The sequence below is a fragment of the Lucilia sericata genome, unplaced genomic scaffold (assembly GCF_015586225.1).
Source record: "Lucilia sericata isolate MDLA Ls3-8-SP2 unplaced genomic scaffold, ASM1558622v1 Contig000000F_arrow, whole genome shotgun sequence".
Classification (NCBI taxonomy): domain Eukaryota; kingdom Metazoa; phylum Arthropoda; class Insecta; order Diptera; family Calliphoridae; genus Lucilia; species Lucilia sericata.
The window spans coordinates 3133012-3157470 of NW_023994042.1; the positions used below are offsets into that span (position 1 = coordinate 3133012).

The 24459-nt window shown below is 29.6% G+C and overlaps 1 protein-coding gene across 6 annotated transcripts in view; it reads right to left on the bottom strand.

The window, feature by feature from the left end:
• Positions 1-17469, bottom strand: part of LOC119599529 (peptidoglycan-recognition protein LC-like) — a 33813-nt gene extending 16344 nt beyond the window's left edge. For 2 of the 6 annotated variants that reach the window (XM_037949296.1, XM_037968258.1), the window contains exons 1-2: positions 16846-17469; positions 1978-3488 (exon numbers count right to left, since the gene is read on the bottom strand). In XM_037949296.1, the coding sequence (XP_037805224.1) occupies positions 1978-3364 (1387 nt within the window). In that variant the 5' untranslated portion in view covers positions 3365-3488; positions 16846-17469. The remainder of the gene's footprint in view (positions 1-1977; positions 3489-16845) is intronic. The other 4 variants (XM_037972226.1, XM_037953141.1, XM_037950056.1 and 1 more) reach the window with 3 other exon arrangements.
• Positions 17470-24459: the final 6990 nt, after the last annotated feature.

Genomic DNA, 24459 nt, shown 5'->3' on the forward strand with positions numbered 1-24459 from the left:
TGAAGAAAATTTAACGAAATTTGGCACATGATATTCTATACCGGAGACGAAGCCTATTAAAAATGGTTAACATCGGACCATTATTTCTCCTAGCCCCCATACAATTGAACCCTTGAATAGGGCTTTTAAGTTCCTAATTATGTTTAATATACTCGTATCTCGACAAAAAGCTCCAAACCAAGTTCTATACTAACCTTGATTACCCTCATGAATTTTATAATTATATGGTGTCATTTGACCCTAGCCCTTATACAAAGTCCCCTTCAAAATTTGACTTAAATGTCGACAACTTTATTCAACAATAAATGGCTTAAGTATATCTGAGGCAAAGTACAATTCAACTTAAATGCTTTATTATGAAAACTAAATCACATTATATTTTTGTAACAGGTGTAGGGTATTATATGGTCGGCCTCGTCCGACTATAATTTCTTACTTGTTTTAGTTTGTGTTAAAATCAAAGTTCGAAAACAATATGTCAAATCTAAAAAGTAAGTACTTTCATAATATGTTATTTATAAGTCATTACTAGACACCTTCTAAGTAATGCAGATATTTTGCGATATTTTTGGCATACCACTACATGATGAATGTTGTATAATTAAGGAATATCATTTTTTTGGGCCATTTGGAATCAAAACCATCACGCACCAAGACCAATTTCTTAAATAAACCAACTTCTACCCCCTTTTTACTAGGGTGATCGACTCGGATTTTCAACCGGTTTTAAAACCGGTTTTTTCTGTTATACCAGTGTCGGTTTTTTCTAAATGTTGATTTTTCGAATATCGAACAACCCGGTTTTTCTACTTTTTAAAAACCGGTTTCGAATACTTTTAATTTGCTTTGTATTCAAAGATTACTTAAGTTAAATTTTGAAGTAAATAAAAATACAGCCCGTCTATATATTAAAAATATTGGAGTCCAGGAACTAGAGTATATTTTTCTAATGCACCTTTGGTTAAACTTTTTTGATTTTCCTAATTAATTAACAATTTTTATTTGTATAGTTTATTGGAATAACAGTTTGATAAAATTTTATCAATCTTAAGATTATATTTCAATTACAATAATAAATTTGCGGCTAAAATATTATGGAAGTGTTGGAATGACTATGATAATTGTGTAAATAGGGATTTTAGAATAAGCTAGAATTACATAGTTCCTTATGTTCAACAGAAGTGTTCCACTTTTTTCCATTTTTTACATTAAAGAAATAAAGTAAATTAGACGACTAGATCTAAAGTTATAATCTTTTAAACTGTTAAAAAACAGTTAAGTCCTGTTTTATTAATTAAATTTAAACATAAACGTCTATTTTTTCAAATTAAAATAGATTTTGTTATTTATAATGAAAAACCGGTTAACCGGTTTTTTCTGGATTTGAAAAATGTCAACCGGTTTTTTTCAAATGTCAACTATTCGAACTATTCGAAAACCGGTTTTTGGAAAATGTCGAATAATCGATCACCCTACTTTTTACCCATTTTATCCCCTAAACGTTCGAGTTTCCAAAAATCCCTTCTAATGGGTCAATACAATGTCAATGAAACCTAGTGATTCTAGATTTAACGGTTTGAGCTGAGCGATGATGAATCGGTTATTATATAAATAATTGCAACTTTTTTTCCAAGTGTGATACTTCCCTTATTTCAAATTACAAAAACAACTTATCGAAAGAATAAGATGTATTTTCCCAAAATAATTGAAATAGAAATGGAAAACTTTATAACGTTTGGTGCGTGAAGTTTTTTAGCAACCGCGAAAAAATAATACCGCAGTTTTTCATAGTTTTTAATGCTCTATTTGCTATGCCAATTTTCATATTTGCAAAAAATGCCAATAGTTATATCCCTAATGTACATATAGTGAACAGTAAAAAATATGTATAATTAAATTATCTTAAAGATTAACAAGTATACATATATGTATTAATATTAAAAAGCATAATTGAGGGATTTCATAATCTCTACTCACCATTATTACAATTTTCTCCATTATCGTTTACAAATGTGGGATTTTCCTTTTCACTTGTCTCTTTCCACTTGTCACGACCATCGATGAGAAATTGTTGTATTGTGACAGGACCTTCGTAGAAGTGCTTGTCGCCAAAGGTCACATCACTTGAATTACTAAGTGCTATACTGCCGATTTGCGGGCGTTGAGGAACAGCTGATAATGATGGGATTGGGCCTAAAGCTTGAGCTGCTCCAATACTATCACCAATAGCTGCTAAGGTCGCTAACGGTGATGCTGCAGCGTTTTCGCAATTCGGTACAATTTGCTGATTTAAAACAGTGTGACCACTGTTGATATTTGGGATAGCGGGATGTTTAGGTGGGTAAGTCACCTGAGTACCAAGCTTTTTTATCACATAATTTGAGTGCGCACCTTCAGTGTCGCCACTGAGATCAGAATCCGAATCGGAGTCTGATGTTATAATTGTTGATGAATTAATGCTGCGTATTGAGACAACAGGCGATCCACTACAGTAGTGTGTTTTTGAAGGCGGGTTGTGTTGGTCGTCACTTTGCGTAGACATAATAGATGACATAGACAATGATGATGATATTGATGCTGACCGCTGTGGTCGGTTAATGAACTCATTGTGTTTTAACGATGGTTTATCGTTATTGGTTGCTGTTGTTGTTGTTGTTTCTGGAGGTGGTGGGGTAGATACTCTTAGAGTCGGTATTGTTGAATTCCGTTGATGACTAATATTTATTACATTCTCACTTTCAATGACATTTTGATTTTGTTGATATAGAGTGTTATTGTCTCCATCACTACTGTTCTCCAGTTTTAAAAATTGTTGCTGCTGCTGTTGTTGTCGCTTTCGAAGCTCTTCACTTTTTAATTTATTATCTGTGTTTGTAGAATTGTTGTCGTCTTCATCGTCATCATCACGATCATAATTATCATTATTGTGATTTTTAAAGTGGTTGTCTTTGCTATTGTTTATATTGTTATCTCGGTTTGGGTTTTTATTGTTTTTGTGAAATTGTTTATTAAATGGTTTCGTAGTTGTTGTTTCACTAGACGATGAAGACGTAGACGGAAACGAATGCAAGTGTGAGGAGGTGGGCGAGGGTGGTATCTCGTCGTTATCACTTACATTTACTCCAGAGTCTGTCGAAGATGTACAACTTGTTGATGTATGTTCCGTGTACGTTCCAATATCAGATGCTTCATGTTGTTTTATTGTATTCCTATTCTTAGTATTCACATGAAATGATAAGATACTTTCACTGTTGATATTGCTTTTTGTTTCACTACTTCCAGTTTCCTTTGGTGTTGTCGAAGGTGTACAATTTGTATTTATTTTATTTTGAATCAAATTATTGCATTGTTTATCGTAATGCATTTTTTCATGCAAAATTCATATAAAATTCAGAACTTTTTGCTTAAAACTCAACATGAATAATATGATTTTTCAACAATCTAATTTTAAGTTATCATTATTTTTTATGGGTTCTTGGAACTCTTTTCTGAAAGAAAGAAAAAAAGATAAATATTTATTTACTTAACATTTATATTTCAGCATATATTCTCAAAAATATTATATACATATGTGGTGTATGTATGTATTATCAATAAATGCAAACGTTTAGGTAAAGATAGCAAGAACAAATTAAACGTTAGTATATTTTGCCCAGAAGCAAATTTAGACCGTTTCTTGGGCGTTTTTTCTGCTTTCTAATCACCAGACAATATTTTGGAAAAATTTCAAGCTTCTCGATCCTATCCTCATCCTTTTAATATTTTTTGGGAATATATCATCCCTTTAGATCTTATCTATAGAGTCCTATCGTGTCTTAAATAAGTATAAACGAACATAATTTAATATACTTTATTGATCTTTCGATGGCAAAATCAATATTCTAACTAAAAAGTTATGTTTTCTTTTCGCTGGGATATTAAAAACTGTTTTTGCACAAATAAGTTTCACTTAAATTACAATAATATATACATGTGTAAGTATAAATCCAAAGAGCTTATGATAATCGAGATATAAGACTATTATGGAGATCTTACACCTATTATATTTCTTTACCTTGTATATTTTTGGTACAAAATGTTTCTTTTTTTTTGTCTAAAGAGAGAAAATTTTATAACATATTGTTAATTAAATATGCAAATATTTACGATTCACCTACTAAATAAATATAACAGAATATAAACAGAAGTATATTTTACGTGTCTTAAATATGGATGCCTCAATTGATGGTTATTTCTCAAATTCTAATAAAACCGGTTAACCGGTTTTCATTATTTACAATAAAGCTCGTTTAAAAAAGTGAAACAATTGAAAATTATGTTTAAATTTGTTTAATAAAACATGTCCATAACAGCATTTTAAAAAATTATAATTACATTACATTATTTCTTTAATGTATAGAAATTTGGAAAAAAAAGTTTTATGACAAAAGTTTAGGCAATTCTCATAGACATATCAACACTTTCATAAAATTTCAGCTCCAAGTTTAAAGAATTCTTCTATCAACTTCTATTAATTTCGTATATTTATTCCAATTAATTTTAGAAATAAAATTTGTTAAATAATTAGGAAAATCAAAAATATTTAACGAAAACTCATTTAGAAAAATGTTTTTAATCCCTGGACCCAATAGTTTTCAAAATTTTCTCTGGCTTTATTATTACACAGTGAGACAAAATAAACGAAAATCGAAATACCTGGGAAGTGATGCTATTTTTCTGAAAGTTGGATCCGAGTAGAACAACAATCTGTTATTAATATTTCCCAAACACCTCCAAAATCTTGAGATACGGGTAAAAAACCGGTTTTTCATATCTTTAAGTACTTAAAGGTAAGTAACATAGTTGAATTTCAACCGATTTTAAGTTTCTCAACGGATTTAGAAAGAAGAAGCTGGGGCCTTTAAAATGACCTATATGATGTTTAAGTAACCTGGAGAAATATGTGTGTATTTCATAGGCAAGCATATTTCTAATTTAAGTTTTGCATCGTTTTTTAAGTTTGCAGAAGTTTTTTCAAAGTATTTTATATAAGAACCGTGATGTTTATTAATGTATTAAAAACTAGGTCTGTTCATGAGTAAAACGCTTTGTTTTTTAAAATCCGTTAAGAATTGACGACATTATTGAAATCTTTCCTAATACAAAACTTTTCAAAAACTGAAGGAGGGTTTGTATTCTATTGAAATGCACATATATTTTTCTAGGTTACTTAAACATCATATATGTCATTATCAGGGAAACCAAAATATGCAAATGCATGTTTTTTGTGGTGCTTCGTATGGACTCATGGATAAGATATTTACACGTTTCAGACCAATTTAAGAATTTTGGCATCGATTTGTTAGAGTATATTTTACCCATAAGAGCATAATTTTGCATAATTTGACTTTTTTAGCATATTTAAGGCATATTTTCGAGTTTTTAGAGCATATTTTACTCTTTTAGTGCATATTTTGATGTTTTCGATTTTTTTCGTTTTTTTTACATTTTCAAAACTTTATTTAAAAAAAATAAAATTTAATTTTTTTATTTTTAATTTTTTTGCCTATTTTACAATTTTGAAAAAAAAAAATCGTTTGTAGAACTTAAAAACTGCAACAAATACATTACTCTCATGAAAACCAATGTTATAGTTTTTTGTTCAATAAAGCATTACATTTTAAATCAGACATAAAACCGATTACTTTTGATTTCATGAGACCAATCCATTTTTATAGTTTAAAAAACTAATTATTGGAATTTATGACAACACCGATTAAAATGTCAGTTTAGAAGCTATGAATACAATTGGTAGAAATGTGTCAAACTTTGTCGTTTGAAATATGTTTTTTGGGGTACAAATGGTTTCATGTTATTTTTTGGTTATCTGAACGTAAAACGGAATTCTATTAAACTAGTTCTTCAAACTATGAGGTGAATCAATTATAAAAAATCTTGTAGGATGAAATATGACACTAAACATTTATTATTTCATTACAATTTCTGTCTTTTTGAGCTTTTCAATGTTAAAAAATAATGAAAAATTTTATTTTTAGAGCATATTTTTTAAATTTTAAGAGTATATTTTGAGTTTTTTACGGCATATTTAAAGCGCTTAAAACACTTTTTTTAGAGCATGTTTTCGGTTTCCCTGGTCATTATAAAGGGCTCGGATTCTGCTTTCTAAATCCGTTGAGAAACTTAAAGTTAGTTGAGATTCAACTAAGTTACTGACTTTTAAGTGCTTAAAGATATGAAAAACCGGTTTTTTACCCGTATCTCAAGATTTTGGAGGTGTTTGGGAAATTTCAAAAACAGATTCTTGTTCTACTCGGATCCATCTTTCAGAAAAATAGCATCACTTCCCAGGTATTTATTTTTGTCGCATAGTGAAACACGAAACAATCCGAACGAAAAGATCTAGATGACTGAAATTTCACATTGACTCAGGTTATTTGGTATTTAAAATGGACATCATGGATCTGCCTACTGCCTAGAACAAAAAAGTCATAACTTACTTAAAAATACCAGTACACCTATGGAATTCGAAAAAAAAAACAAGTTTATAGTTTATATACATTTTTACCAAATGTAATGAGAATTGGTACATAATTTACACTCAAAAAGTTTTACAGGAATCAAAATCTCTTTATAAAGTTTTATAAGGATAGGTTCATAATTGATCCTACCCCCTAATAAGGTCTCCTTCAGACTTAAAAATGCAATTATAGCGATAAATTTGACAAGAACAATATTTTTGGGAACCATAACTCACTAGGAAATGTTTTGAAGATTGGTTCTTGGTTAAAATTCGGAAGAACTTGGTTCATGATTGACCCAAGTACTCAATAATGTTCAAATCGGTGACTAAGGGAAAAATGCTTTAAATTTAAAATGGAATTCCTTAATTCCTTAGAGAAATACTAAATTGTAAAAAATATTTATTAGAATCATCAAAACACAGATCAAGGTAAATTTTGAGAGGTGTAACAAAAACACGATATGACTTTCGTTCAAAATTGAACGAGACCTAAATTTAAAAATTATTTTAAGTTGTTTGTTAACATTTAATGACGAGTAACATTTTCAAAACATCCATACATATATACATTAGGGTGGTTCCTTTTATATGTAGCAAAAATAAGGTGTCAATGTGTGGCCTCCGGTAGGTTAGTGGTTAGTGTTCTAGTCTGGTAGGCCGGAGGTGGTGGGTTCGATTCCCACCTGAGGCACTGGTTAAGCAGCGCACAACAGGCCCGATAGAGGCCTAGGTGTATTTCTTCGGATTTGATGTATATACATCCTCCTTTCAAACTAACTAACTAAAGGTGTCAATGTTCCCAACTAAAATTAAATTTTAATTGATTTTAAGACACCTCAAAATTTTAGTCCAAATATAAAAACCTCAAAAAAGGCCTTTATATCCTTTGATCCAGCTCACCAAATATTGACGTCAGGAGAAACATTTTGAAAATTACTATCTTAGAATGAACTAAATTTTAATTTTCGGTGCGTACATCTACAACTTTAATTTTGATGCCACCCTAATGTATATATGTATGTATGAATGTGGATTTAAATTTGTTCTCGTTGGATGAAATACGTCATTGCTTTATTTGGATTTTATTTATACATGTGTTTAATAAATATTTCTGTATAAAACATAAATGCAAAATAATTGTGGTTTTGAAGCACTTATTTTGTTTAAATTAATTTTTTTGTGGTTTTAAAACTTATTCCCTGCAAAATTTGTTGAAGTAGATGATCCATTTAGGTAATCCAAAAACTACTCCTCTGTAAATATTATTGCAGTACATGATCCGTTAAATAGTCAAATGTAATGCAAGCATGGATCATGTTTATTTTTTTTGGAAAACAACATGGTCCATAGCCTGCATTACATGGGGTCATGTTGCGGATCATGTTCTCCCATAATTTTAGCAATGTGGTAGTTTTTCGATTAGGACATCATAATGTTAAATGGATTATATTTTTTCCATATACTTGGATTTTTTTTAGGACTACTATTTACACGCGCCGCGGAGTAGTCTCTATTTTTGCAGGGTTTTTCAACACATATCCTATACATATATAAATACGATACAAATACTAATATATTTTTATTGTATATTTCAAAGAAATCTTTAAATGGAAGGCTTAAATATATTATAAGTATAACTCTCCGATCTTGAAAAAATTTATACCACGTATAAAGTTTTCAATTCTATGACTTGTGATATGTGTCTTTTGGTCAACAAATGTATAGTTTTGGAGTTATAGACCTTCAAAGTAAAATTTATATATATTCAATATCTTCTCTAATTATGAACCGATCCTGACAATATATATATCGTTAGAAAGAGCCTTTTCAAAGACAAAAAGTATTTTTATATAGAGTTTTTTGATGAAAGTGCCGTTATTTCATAAATCCATCGATATAATGGTACCGATAAATATCGAGAAAATTGTAGAAAAGATTTCAAGCTTTCATTTGATGTATAGATATGTGCTAATGTCTTAATAAATGGGGATGGTATTTAAGTTTAAAAATAGTAAAGAGAGACTGTGACAAAAAAAATTTTAAATAATTTTTCGCCTGCGCCGCTTATCATCCAATTTTCGAATGTTTACCTACAAAATTTTGTATTTTTTTTTTTTTTGGGTTTACAAATACAACATTTCATTACCCAAAAAATTTTAAAAAATTGTTCGGGTCCAGCGCTACATACCCATTTCCGAATATTTACCCAGAAAAATCGCAATTTACTCAATATACATAAATCGGTACCTTCTTATGAATGAATTTTTGATATAACAGAACTTTTATTAACAAAGGTTAATATAAAAAGCACAGTTTGTTTTATATATATATATATATATATATATATATATATATATATATATATATATATATATATTGTCCGGATGGCTTCATAAATAGAGAAGATATTGATCATATATATATTTAACTTCGAAGGTCTATAACTCCATAACTATACATTTGTTGACCAAAAGACATATATCATAAATTATAGAATTAAAAGGAGAGTTATACCCAATGTATAAACTAAAATTTTCCGCCAAAGAGATTTCTGAAAAATATTATTCCGGGAAAATTTTTCCGCTGATAAACCCTAACTAAAACTCTTCAACCGTATACTGGTGGTCCACCAGACACTATTAAGCATTTGTTTAAGTGAAAAAGACTAATCATAGATGTAATTTGTTTTAAATGATCTCTTGCATTTAGGCCATTAGACATACATTTTAACAATTCCAAGTTACTTCTTTTAATATTAATTTTTTTATATATTTTATGGACCTACAATTATCTTCTTTACTGTTTAAATCATACTGTATGCATTATTTCTGAGAATACAAAATCATATAATTACAAAATTCATATTTTACTGTGTATATCTTTTTATCACAAGCTTGATTTATACAAAGAGTTCATTTCATTTAAACGATAAATACGCGCACAAACGTTCAGTGATGTTGATAACTTTCTTGAGAAACTTCCACAAAAACAAACAAACACGATATTATTCTGAAGCAATAAATGTGATATTCGTAATGCACGAATATTGCATTAGATTTTTTAAAGTAAGTTTTAAAATCCAAAATTTTTTTATTAAGCCCTTAAGAAAGAATAATATATCAAAACCGATCTGCATTTATTACGGTTGACAGTATGAAAAAATCATAATGAAAGAAGAAGCTGAGCACAAACATTTTTCCATAGAGCTATGCTAAATATTGGATTATTCTTATACAGTTACTTAGCCAGTCTAAGGGGGTTTAACTTTATGTTTCATAATCAGTATTTATATACCCACCATCAAAAAAGATGGTGGGTATATTGATTTTATCATTCCGTTTGTAACACATCGAAATATTGGTCATAGACCCACATAAGCATATATATTCAGGATCCTTATTAAATTCTAAGACGATCTAGCCATGTCTGTCTGTCTGTTGAATGCAAGATAGAGTCCGAACGAAACGAGCTAGAGGATTGAAAATTTCCACAAATATTCTATATAGGTATTTGGTATTGGAGATGAGCAATATCGGTCCACGTTTTCAGAGAGCCCGTTAAGGGTCCACTTGTATCGGGGCTCTGGGCATATCTGTTTTAAAAGTACGAGTATAGCAATGAAATTCGACAGTTTCGTATGATCCAAAATCTTCCTACCAAATTTTTTGAGGATCGGCCCATAAATTACCCTACCCCTCATATAAGGGCCCCTTCAGAAAATTACATTAAAGCTCATTACTGGCTCAAAAATACGAGTATAGCGAAAAAATTCTACACAAGTAAGTTTCTTGCGAGAAGAAATCTCTTTACCAAATTTTATGTGGATCAGTTCATAATTAGCATTCCTTTTAAGGCATACGGTTTGATGGTGGGTATGTAAGATTCGGCACAGCCGAATATAACACTCTCACTTGTTTAATATGAAATTAATAGCCTCGTGAAATTCATCTGCGCAAGAAATAAAGATAATCCAAAAATATATTGTATTTGTTTTTATATTATAAATTCCTATTTAATTGTTTTAATCTTTTTCCTCTGAAAAAAGTTAAGCATTTATTTAAATTGTTATAAAAATTTTAATTATTTTACGCAAAGTTGTTATTAACTTTAATAAAAGTATTAAATGATTCACTCGGAAGTCATCAAATAAAAAAATCTATTTTTTTTAGTTTAATGTAGATCACGTATGATTTTTTGGTATTTTTTTTTTTTTTTTAAATCATTACAGCAAAAATTTTCATATTTACTGAATCATCTCATAGAGGATGAATTGAAACTAGTCGTCTAATTAGTAAGAAGTACTACATAAATATCATTTACTATGTATAATACTGCATAAGTCGAACCAAGTACTACAAAAAATTACCATTCTAAAGTCTTTCATACATACCCAGCAAAAACATGATAATGACTTGTACTTATTAACAACTTACTTTTCAGTGAATACTTCATACCGTCTGCATTAGTCTAGTCATAACTTACATATAATTTATCATGTAATAAGTACTTGCCTCCAATGTAATCCCCGTGTTAAAATAATGACTTAAAATGCTATTGTGGAAGTAAAATTTAGAATTTTAACCCCTTACTTTTCATTGTAAGTTTTTGCTGGGTATGTACATACATATACATAATTTAATTTTTTTATCAAAAATGTAAACTTTTTTCGATGCAAGATTAATTTTTGGTATAAAAATCAAAACTAACACAAGTGAAATAATGTAAATCAAAGTTAGCTTTAAAACGTGGTCCAATATATAGGTTTAGGTCTGCATAAATAAACGATATTCTACAAGATGGGTAATAGGCAATTGTATGTGGGATTTTGGTTTTAAAAAACAAAATTTCATTGCTATACTTGCATTTTTAATCCAATTGTGAGCGTTAAAGTTATTTTCTGAAGGTGAAATCGGACTAGGTGAAATCGTGAAACTGATATTGCTCATTTTCAATACCAAACAAATACTTTTGTGGATAAATGACCAATATTTCGATGTATATCCCCCATACAAAGTAATTTTCATCAAATTACTTAAAAGTCCATAACTCACTTATAAACACTAGTATTGTGTTAAAATTAGGCATATGCAATGAACAAATTTTATGAGGATTGGTCCATATTTAACTTATATAACACCAAATTTTTATTTTAATCAATAAATTGCTTTAAGTATGTATTTTCTTACTTAAAAAAAGTGTCAACAAATTTTGAGTAACATTAAAACGATATTAAAGAGACATCATTTAACAATATTTTTTCTGAAATCGGCGTTTGAATTGTTGTCCAAAAAAAAAACAACTTCAATTAGAATACCCTGTTTTTTTAATTTTCTTGAAATAGAAAAATGTCTGAAAAATAAACTTTGCACCAGTTATAGGGCTAATTAAAAGCTTAAAGTAACGCCTGTTGTCAAAATAAAAATTGATTTTATTTTGACCTTTTTATCAGTTTGAGTGGCGCATTCGACATTTTGGAAATAGCCATATTAAATCTGAAATAATTTCTCCGAAATGCTTTTTTATGTTTTTCAAAATTACATTTAGTTTTTGTCGGACCACATTAAGCAACTTTTTCAATTTGCGGGGGAGAAAAAAAGAAAAAATATCATCTTCTTTATTCTTTGTTATACAAAATCCTAAAAGTTGAGCAAAAGTTTTTCACTGTGAACCGTCATTTTTATTTTATTTAGATTTTTCGAAACCGATTTTCAGCTCAATCTCGTGTTAGGTCGTTAATCAAGACATATGTACATAAAAATTTCATTGATTTTTCAATTGTATTTCTCTCAAACAAGTTGAAAATTTATGGGCTTAAACTTCTTTGTTTGCGGAACATTTTTAAATTAAACACAGATTGTTAAAGTTTGTGAGAGTTCTTTGTATTGCAAAAAAAAAAAAACAACGTAGGGTATAAAAATAAAAGCTGAAATACATTTAACAAATACATTAAAACATTTAATAATAACAACGGCAGTGAGATAATAAAATGTCATTAACTGTTTTAGAATATTTTCGAATATAATAGGGGTTTTCATGGGGGAAATTTTAATGCCAAATTTCAAGAACTAAATGCCATTACAATGAACATACAAATGTAAGTACATACTTAAAAATCCACAAAAGATGCAAAAGTTTACTGATTTGGTCAAATAACACTTATTTTGCATAAACATTTTGATTAGGTTACAGCAAATATTTTTTATTTTTGTGAATCATGTGTGTAAGTACTGTGAAAAATCTAAAGAAAAAATTTCCATATATTTCGGTTCAAAACATTTTCTAATTTAGCCTATTCTAATGATGTTTTGCCACATTTTAATGATATTTGGATGGGAAATTAACAATTTATCTCTGTTTGACCGATTTTTTGGAATTGAAAAAAGCTTTAAACATTTAAAACCCTAAAAAGAAGATAATAAAGTTATAAAAGTATTAGTTGTATACTCGAATTTCATGGTTAATATGTAGTTTCTCTATTGAAACTTGTTATAATATAGTATTTGTTCATAAAATATTGTAAATAAATTAACAAAAACTGATAAGGCACTTTCGCAATTCAAATGCCAGCAATTACTATTATTTATAAGGATTTATACTTTAGTTTTCTGTCAAGATGTTCAAAAACAAAAATGCGATTACATTTTCAAATAGATTTTTTGATTGCATTTTCCACAAACAAATGCAAGGATATTTATTATGTTTGCTTATATTTTTCAATTATCACAATAAAATAATCTTAAAATATTTTAAATAACAAAGTAAATAAGGCCGTGTAATTTACTGTGTGTATATTTCATAGAAATTTATTTTGTTTACTAACATCAGACTCTTTTAGAAAATTGATCAGCGACATGAAGAACACAATAGTACAAGGAAGTCGATTATGTTACCCAGCAAACGCTACATTGAAAAGTCATAAGTTATTCATAAACATTTTAACTCATTATTTTAACACGATCACCACTGCTTTGTTAGTATTTTATTGTGCATTTCGCACAGAAAAACTTTTTACTTTCTGTGTGTGTAAAAAACAGTGCTAGCGTGTGATCAAAAGACAAAACTCAAAATGAAGTACTGTAAGTTATTAAAAACGTACTTAAAAGTAATGCAGATGGTATGTAGTAGTCATTGAAAAGAAAGTATGTATTTTTACTGGGATATTTTTCAAAATAGCATCTGCTCTGTGTAGACTTAAACGATTTTGGGTTTTGGTAAGTATTTTACCCAACGGGTTTGAGTGCAGTGATAATGTCATAGAACTCGCGTTGTGGTTCTCATACCTGTTATTGTAACATAAGATTTTTATTTATTTTAAGTCCCTATGTTCTTTCATAAGCAATCATTGCTATCTTGAAAAATGTGCAAATTTATTTCTATTGTTTTATTATTTCCTCATTAAAATTTGTATAAATTCATACACATGTGGGGGTACGCATGAGTACGTTCATGTTTTTAACTGCAAATTTTTTTTAATTTAAGTGACCTTGTAAATATACACAAATGAAATTGTCAATCAGAATTAAATAACAAATTATTAGAATATACGAGGGTGTCTCGATAAGTCCATAATACAATCTATCGCTCATTTGCCGGAAATTTCGAAAAAATACTAGTAGTTAATGGAAGCTAATTTTACCGTTTCCTATTCAGTAATGATTGTCTAGGTTTTGGTTGGTTTATGTATACTCAGAAAACGTAGCTACAAACTAACCTAAAAATTGCTCATTTTGAGAAGGATTCTCGTCCTGCTCTTGTTAGGGTAACCCTATAGGATCTTTTTCTCACCCATATTTTTAATTCTGCTCTTGTTGCAACAAATGGTTTTACGTTCGTCAGGTTAAAATGTATAACATTTTTATTGGTAATCGATAGGTTTATTTTTTATAACGAGACCGGCTGGTCCTAACATTCTGTCCATAATTTAAATTTTTATTATAAATCAATATTTGAAATTTATCGACAGACCCTCGTATAAGTATTATACGGTAATAAATATTTCTCCTTAGGCGAATTTGTTGTGACTGGTCTAAAACAAAAGTTAGTTTTTTTATTGTAGTAATATATTTTGAAATACAACAACATAGTTTTTTACAAGTTGAAATTATATTGACAATTTTTGTAATGATCGAACCTCATTTGAAACGAGCCCCCATACATAGTCCCCCATACATACATGGCTTGAACGTCCAAAGATTGTAAACTCTAAACCCATATGATGCTATAAGCTATAGTGTTCCCGTAACCGCTTTTTAAAATAAATTTTCGGTATTATATTCTATGGAATTCTATGAATCTTTTCTTTTAGATGTTGACTATTATTAAATTGAGGGCCGATTTACTTTTCTGATCTGTAAAACGTTCAATTAGAACGATATTTCGAAATTTGCAAAACTTGATGTGAATTCATGACTTTCACTAATCTCTTGTTGCACAATTTTTTTTATTTTCCAAGTGGGGGAATGAAGATGAATGCTATTTCTTTCTTCTTCACTCTCCCACGAGAGAGGGAATAAAGAAAATTGATGTTTTTTTCCATCTTATATCTCCCACAAATTCAAAAATTTACTCAGTGTGAACCCGTACTAAGAATATTTATACTATTAGGTATTTCGGTGGCTCGTAAAACCTTACCCCGATAATTGACATACATACATACATACATACATACATACATACATACATACATACATACATACATACATACATACATACATACATACATACATACATACATACATACATACATACATACATACATACATACATACATACATACATACATACATACAGTGCTTTATTACAAAAAACAAATCACATTTTTAATGTTTTTGACTAAAAACTTCTGTTAGGCTTTTAAATTTTAAGAGCTTCATCTTGAGAACCAATATAAGCGAGATATTTGAAGTAATAGTACATAAAGAGATTTACTACATATATTTTTAACTGAAAGGGCTTTTTCATCGAATTTAGAGGGAAATGTTTATTTTTAAATTTCGGTATAACTGAATTAACACTCTTAAAGTGTCGCAAATTTAACAGGACTTTACATTATGGATTGATCCCTTTGGATTTTATTACCACATACCGAGAGGGCCTTTTATTGAGGCTTCGGTCAATTATGGAACGAACTATACAGAATTTGAGTTAGAGAGTTATTTCTTAAAACAAATTATTTTGTCGAATTTTATTATTTTTATAAAAAAACAAGTAAAAAATTATAGTCGGGCGAGGCCGACCATATAATACCCTACACCTGATACAAAAATGAAATGTGATTTTGTTTTCATAATAAAGCATTGTAGTTGAATTGTACCTTGCCTCAGATATACTTAAGCCATTTATTGTTGAATAAAATTGTGGACATTTAAGTCAAATTTTGAAGAGGGCTTTGTATAGGTGCTATGGTTAATTGAGACCCTATAATTATAAAATTCATGAGAGTCATCAAGGCTAGTATAGCACTTGATTTTGCAACTTTTTGTTGAAATACGAGTATATTAAACATAATTATGAATTTAAAAGCCCTATTCGTCGGGTTGGGGGCTAGGTGAAATAATGGACCGATGTTAACCATTTCCAATAGGCTTTATCTCCGGTACTATAGAAGATAATGTGCCAAATTTCATTGAATTATCATCAAAATTGCGTTCTGTAGTTTGATTACAACGTTTACAAGCCCTGTTCAGGGGTTCAGCTGTATGGGGCTAGATGAAATAATGGACCGATCTCAGAAAATCGACTCAGAAAATGATTCTAAGCCGATTGGTATACTTTAAGGTGGGTACAGGACCAATATTATTGTGCGTTACAAACATCAGCACAAACCCAATATACCCTCCCCACTAAAGTAGTGTAGGGTATAAATAGTTTACTTCGTATTGAAAATTGTTTAAGATTTGTCCGTCCTTAGGCACTCCTCAAAAATTCCAATCAATGTTAATATACATATATACCTATGTAGATGATACCTTGCTGTAAAAATGAGCAATTGAAAATATTGCAAATAAAAGATAAAGAATCCTTTGAATTCTGGAAATTTTATTTCATTTATTTTTAGTAAGAACAAAGAAGTTGTTTTATTGCAAAAGAGACCTTTTTGTGATAGTGATTTAAAAATGCGTTTTCTTATATACGAACATGTACATACATAGTATATACATATAGTATTGATTATAGTAAATATAAGTACTACATACAACTAAATCATATATAAATTTATTGAATTTTTGTTTATTCTTTTATATAAAAAAACATTTAATATAAATACATATATGTACATATGTATGTATGCATGTAAGAATGTATAACTAGGTACGTATACATACATGTTATATATTATCCACTGAAGTTTAGTACTCGTTTCAGAGGTTGTTTAAGTTTTAAATTCTTGCCCAAGAATTATACATACATATGTATGTGTATAAATTAATTATTTATTTTTTAAACAAATTTCTCACTCATACACTTATAAGTGGGCTTTGCGACAAAAGCTTTAACTCGTGCTCATTAATTATGACGAGGTAAAAAGCTTGGATTAATATTTTTATTGTTATAAATACTACTTATTAAACAATTATTTATTTATTTTTGAATTATTTTCTTATAATTTTTGTTGTTAATTTTTTCTATTTATTTACTGATTCACTTTTTACTGCCTAATTTTTATTAGAATTATTCAAATTAACACATTCTTTTTGTTTTTTTCATCTTTTTAATTACACTTGTGTTAAGAAATAAGCATGTTGTTATTGTTGTTGTTCAATATTTTTAAATTAAATGCATTCCTTAGCACTGATTATATTATTAATTATTCCTTTCTATGTATGGATTTTGTTCAAGACAACGAATATTGATCACACTAAACAATCGCGAGTGTCACTCATTAAGTCACTTTCCGTAACAATCTGCGATCAAAACGATTCGTTTAAAAGTTTCAGATCAACTAAACTCTCATTAAAAAATTGTTTTGTTAAATCTTGAATTTCTCTTGAAAATATGCGTATTGAGTAAATGTTAGTATGAATGTACAAGAGAGTGAGTACATTTATTTTGTTTATGACAAAATGAAAACTAAAAAACAACAACACACAGTGGTATAGGAAAAAAAAAAGAGGGAAATAATTCGGTAACTTCTAAACGGTTAATCCGATTTTAATGAAATTTGGTATGCACAAAGAGGAGGTGTTGTCGAGTTTAGGTTTTGAATTTGGACCTTATAGGCCAACCAGGGGCCCGGCGGGGGGTCCTCAAATTAGGACACCTCGGCTATGTTAAATTTTTAAAACGATCCTATTTCTTCATTTGAGTTCCGATTTAAAAAAAATTTCGTATATAGAATCTCCTCATCGAGCACTATAAAAAATGTTTTTTAAGTGACAAATTAATTAGGGAAAACTCAACATCTTTTAGAAAATTTACCTAGCACTATTATTTTCATCCATATATGTAACAAATTTAAGAGTTAACCTTATGGATGAAAATAATAGTGCTAGGCAAATTTTCTAAAAGATGTTGAGTTTTCCCTAATTAATTTGTCACTTAAAAAACATTAGGTAGGCATGTTATATATCAATGGAAAGGTAATTTTGTCTATTTTTCAAAACTGTATATAATTTTTGAAAATTAAAAAATTCGCGGAATACTTTTTTTAAAAAAAATTAAAAAATGTTTTTTATTCAGTTTTTGCGAAGATACAAATTTTTCAAATTGCAATAAAAATTTTATTTATGAATATTTTTTGATGAAATTTTACAGTTAGGTAGATTTTTTTACTCAAAATCCAAAATTAAATAAAAATTTCGAATTTTCTTATTAGAAATTCCGGAATTCCCAAAAAAGTTTTAAAAAATCCCAAAAATGGGATTTTTTGGTTTTTTGCCTATTATATCCATACCAGGGGCGGGGTTATCGAAACCCGTTACAAAATGATTAAGAACTTATTGGGTCATATAAAACAGGTCACTATAATTTGATATCGACTATGCGATTTGAGAATTTTTGCTCAAAATTTAATTTTCCATAAAAAATAGGGTTTTTTTGGATGGACCTGGTCCCCTCGGTATCAAAAATTTTTAGGTTTTGTTTCATTTATCGTATTTTATGTAAAGTCAGCTTTCCAAAAAGTATAAATTCTATATACATCTTCTTAGAAACTTTTTAGATAACTTAAAAAGAAAAAGATACTTTTTTCCCAAAAAAATGACAAAAAATCGCCTTTTTTTAATTTTTTAAATTTAAATGCCTATAACTTTGGACTCAGTCATGATTTTTACATAATTCTTTCACTGCTTGGTATATAAACTTGTTGTTAAGCAAATAAAAAAAAATGGCGAAAATCGGAAATATTTGGACCTGCTATTATCAAAAAAACTAAAGTAAGGACGGTAAAAATTTTAAAATTTTAATATTCAAATGCGAATATCTCCTAAACTATAAGAGATAATTTACTGCTACGACAACATTTTTTATAGTGCTCGATGAGGAGATTCTATATACGAAATTTTTTTTAAATCGGAACTCAAATGAAGAAATAGGATCGTTTTAAAAATTTAACATAGCCGAGGTGTCCTAATTTGAGGACCCCCCGCCGGGCCCCTGGTTGGCCTATAAGGTCCAAATTCAAAACCTAAACTCGACAACACCTCCTCTTTGTGCATACCAAATTTCATTAAAATCGGATTAACCGTTTAGAAGTTACCGAATTATTTCCCTCTTTTTTTTTTCCTATACCACTGTGCAACATAGCAATTCGATTTCACACTTGCTCATTTATTTAACCGATCATCAACTAATTAGCGTATTGAAATTTTCGTGATCAGAGAAAAGTGTTGCCAAGTTATATTGAAAATTCTTTGTCTTAAGATATAGAAAAATATCCCCTAACAAAAATTAAATGATTTGAAATTTAAAAATAATTTCCTCTAAATGGGAAATTTAAGATATAATAATATTAATTTATAAATAATTCAAAATTATTGTTAAATAGATTAGAAACATGTGAGAAAAATATGCTCCGATGTACAGAATCTTTACACCCTTCGTAATAGACATGCATATATTTATACCCACTTTAGAGGGGAGGGTATACCTATTGGGTTTGGGCTGATGTTTATAACGCACAATAATCATTTTCTGAGTCGATTTAGCTATGTATGTCCGTCCGTCCATGTAAACCTTGTATACAAACTACAGGTCGCAATTTTGAAGATAATTCAATGAAATTCAGCACATGATTTTCTATTATACCAGAGACGAAGCATATTGAAAATGGCTAACATCGGTTCAGTATTTCACCAAGCCGCCATACAACTGAAACCGACCTAATAGGGCATTTAAGTTCATATTTATGTTTAATATATTCGTATCTCGACAAAAAGCTGCAAAATCATGTTCTATACCAGTCTTGATGACCCTCATGAATATTATAATTACAGGGTACATTTGACCCTTCAAAATATGGATTAAATATCCACAATTTTATTCAGCAATAAATAGCTTAAGTATATCTGAGGCAAGGTACAATTCCACTTTAAATGAAAACTATATCACATTTTATTTTTATACCCTACACCACTTTAGTGGGGAGGGTTTATTGGGTTTGTGCTGATGTTTGCAACATACACCTTAAAGTATACCAATCGGCTTAGAATCGTTTTCTGAGTCAATTAAGCTATGTCCTTCTGGTTGGCACACACGCTTTTTTTGCCCCAAGGACGAAGCCTATTGAAAAATCGGTCCATTATTTCACCTATCCCCCGATAAGGGCTTCTGAGCTCATAATTATGTTAAATATACCTGTATATTGATAAAAAGCGGCACAACTAAGTTTTATACAAGCCTTGATGACCTTGCCAAATTTCATAAAGAACGGGCCTCATTTGACCCTAGCTCCCATACAAAGTCCCCTTCAGAAAATTACTTGAATGTCCAAAATTAGCTTATAAACACAAATATCGCGATGAAATTCAGCACAATAAAATATTATGAAAAAATAAATATATTCACAAAATTTTATCGGGCTTGGTCCATATTTGCCCCTAGCCCCCATATAAAGCCTCTTTCAGAAAATTAGTTTTTCATCCATAAATTGCTTAAATGTATCGGAACAAGGGAATATTGAAGATAAATGCTTTATTATGAAAAATAAATCACATTTAATATTCATAACTGGTGTAGGGTATCATATGGTCGGTCACGCCCGACTATACTTTCTTACTTGTAATAACTGGTGTAGGTTATATGGTCGGCCTCGCCCAACTGTAATTACTTTCATTGACCAACAAAAGTACATACATATGTACATATTTATGTAGTGTACATGCTGCTTGGAAATAAGTGGTGCCATAAGCACTACGTTAACCAAAGCTCTGGAAAACTTGCTAGATATTCCACCCATTGAAACATACATATATATGATAAGATATGAGGCGGCACTTACAGCCTAACGACTCATAACTTTAGTCGAACTCACCAAAAGCGTCATCAATATATACTGGACACATAAGGAGGCTAGTGTATACGTGCCTGATCTCATACCAGACATAGAATATGTTGGGAACTTTGAAACATTGATCCCAGATAGAATTGAATTAGAATAAATGTGGCGCCAGGGGTAAACATATTTACCGACAGCCAAACGCCTATTAGGGCGTTATCAGGAGATAGGGTGAAATCTACGACCGCATTGGATTGTGAGAAAGCTTTAAGCGAATACTGAGTTTACATATGGGTACCAAGCCACTCGGGAGTAGTCAGCAACGAAAGAGCGAATGTTCTAGTTTTAAAAGGAAGGAAGTTTAATGTATTTAACCTGACGAATGCAAAACCATTCGACGCAGAGATGGAGAATCGCACAACTATATTCTTGCGGATTCAGTCGAATGTAGAGATGACAGTGAAACTCTGGAGCACTTTCTTTGCTATTGCCAGGGTTTCGTCGATATTAGATCCAAATATCTTGGGAGTGATATTATTATGGATATATTCCTTTTCCATCATATTAATCTATTGAAATATAGTATGTATAAACCCAGCAAAAACTCGGTAATGGGTTGTACTTACATAATCACTTACTTTTCAATGACTGCTACTTACTTACTATCAGTATTCCTAAGAAGTACTCTAGTAATGACTTGCTTATAATCTGATATATAATTACTTTATTCTCGGCTTTGTCATTTTGATTGCACATTTTTTATAAGAATTGTGTTTTACAAAAAAGAAAACAAAATTAATTTTATATGGAAAAACCAATAAAATAGCTAATCAGTGGTGCAGTGAGTATTCGTATTCTCACTGGCTCTTTTTATTATTAAAAAACATAACAACTTACTAAACAATTTCTTTGTAAGAGAAATTACAAGTACTTCTTTAACACCCTGTTTGTAAGCGAGTGTCATCATCACCGTGTTAAAATAATGACTTAAAATGCTAATGAAGAAGTAGTAAAAAGGTTTTATTAGCTTTTTAACTCAATACTTTTCAATGTAAGTTTTTCCTGGGTACATATGTATGTATATCCTTATTTCAATTTATAAATTTCCTCGATATGAATCACTGAAGTACATTTTATATGGCAACATTTTGGTGAGAGTTGGGATACGCATACACATAATAAAATGTTTTTTTATATAAAATTAAGTACTTAATTAAATAATAACAATAACAATCAATAAGTGGTAAAGAAAATTTAACAATGAATTTAAATAAAATAACTGGCTGATCTACTTGCTGAATCATTCGAAAATTTTATTTAAGTGTCTATTTAAATTTAAACAACTTTTAGTATAAAGAATATTTTATGAATATAAATTAAATTGTACTAAAAACAACACCATTTGTTTAGATATTCATTAGAAAATAATTTTCCATTCAGATTCCTTAACCCTTAAACCAACAAGAGATTTTCACATTACATATTTAATTTTTACAGTATTTCTAATAAAATCTATAAATTAGCAACATTTTAAATAATTTCCATATAGTTTTTAGATGTGATATATTCGATTCCATGATCCCAGAATATATGTGATATGTACTTATGTAAGTATCGCATATAGACATTTTTCCCCCGAAATTGTTAGAAATGATTAAAAATGTTCCTTAATAAATAAAGTGGCGATAAAAAATTAATTAAATTAATTCAATTGAATGACAAGAAAGAGTGTCATTCGGTCATGCCGAATCTTCTATACCCACCATCAAATTTTGTGCCTAAAATTAAAGAAAATTTTGGTAGGTCTTCGAAATTAATATAGACATCAAAGTGATTTTAGGAATAGGGCCTTTAGAGCAACGGTTCCCAAATGGGGGTCCGCGGACCCCTAGTGGTCCGTAGTAAAATCCTAGGGGGTCCGCGAAGACGAACGAAAAAAAACATGAATAAACAATATTCTGCTTTTATATGTATGTACAAATATCTCCAATTTTTGTGCAATAATCCCAAATTTTTTTGTGACTTTTTGAATTTTATTTTTTCGGTTGTTTATCAGGAAGAAGCTAGGCCCTACAAATTTATTGTATAACTTTTATAGAGTAAAGTACTGCGTGATTTGTAATTTTTATTTCCTGTGTATGTACTGAAATAATGGTTTTTATTTCAGACAAATAATACTCTGCCTTACAATTAAATTAGGGATACTGGTATTCCGGAGTATGAAGTTCAATTCAAAGACAAGCTTATTACAGATTTAAGTTTATCAAATTGTAAGCAAAAGTGTTCTCGTTTGAAAGGACTAAAATTATATATTTCCAAAACAGAGGTGACTCTTTATGCATCTCTTTATAAATATTCCAATCCGACGTGATACACAGATTTTAACTTGATTTTGTCGACCAATACATATTATTAAATTAACATCAGAAAATCCATAGCGTTTCACGTAAATATGTAGCCAAAAACCATGAAGTAAAATAATTCGTTGGTATTTTAAAATTCAAATTTAAGTTCCAAATTCACAGTACTTTAACAAAGAGTTCAAATCATATATTATGCGGATAACGCATTCCGCAACAACATAGAAGAAGTCCAACTTTCTTATATTATTTTCCCGAAAACTTAGCTCACTTACTCAGTTCACCCTTTGCAATCGCAACAAATTTTTGAAACGTGACTCCTTAAGCACATGTGACAATATTTGATAAAGAAACCTTTTCGCTACCTTGAAGAAAAATGAACATGAAAGATCTCACGATCATAAAATTAAACATGATGTTAACATATCAACAAAGAAGTCATTCTATCTTCAAAACATGCAATTGAAAACCTATCTGAAATATTATATAATCTCAATGTACGGGAATATTTTATAGATATGACATCTCTACATTTATTAGACCTAGGAATTATTTAGAACAATAAGATATCAAAGTATGTATGGGGGTCCGCGAAATTAAATAAGTTCTTCAAGGGGTCCGCGAAGTAAAAATCTGTGGGAACCGCTGCTTTAGAGAGATTTTTGTTGCTATAAAACTAGTTAATGGTAAATTTCACCACTACACTGCTATTATTAAGCCAGTTGTGAGCGTTAAAGTAATTTTCTGATCAATTATGAACCGATCTTCATAAGATTTTTTAGAGAGATTTTGACATGCGCTAGGGTCAATTATAAACCGATTCTCATAAAATTTGACAGAGAAATTTTGTCTTGTAAGAAACTTATTTATGAATGCCGAATTTCATCGCTATACTCGTTTTTTAAGCCAGTAGAGCGTCAAAATTACTTGCTGAAGGGGACCTTATATGGGGGTATTTTATGTATCAATTATGTATCGATGCTGATAAAATAGAGAGATTTTGGCTAATGGACCAATCCTCATAAGATTTAGAAGAGAGATTTTGTCTTGTAACAAACATATTTATGATATTTAGGTTTATATAAAATATGTTTATACCGAAATTTACCGCTATAATTGCTTTTTATTAAGTTATGAACTTTAAA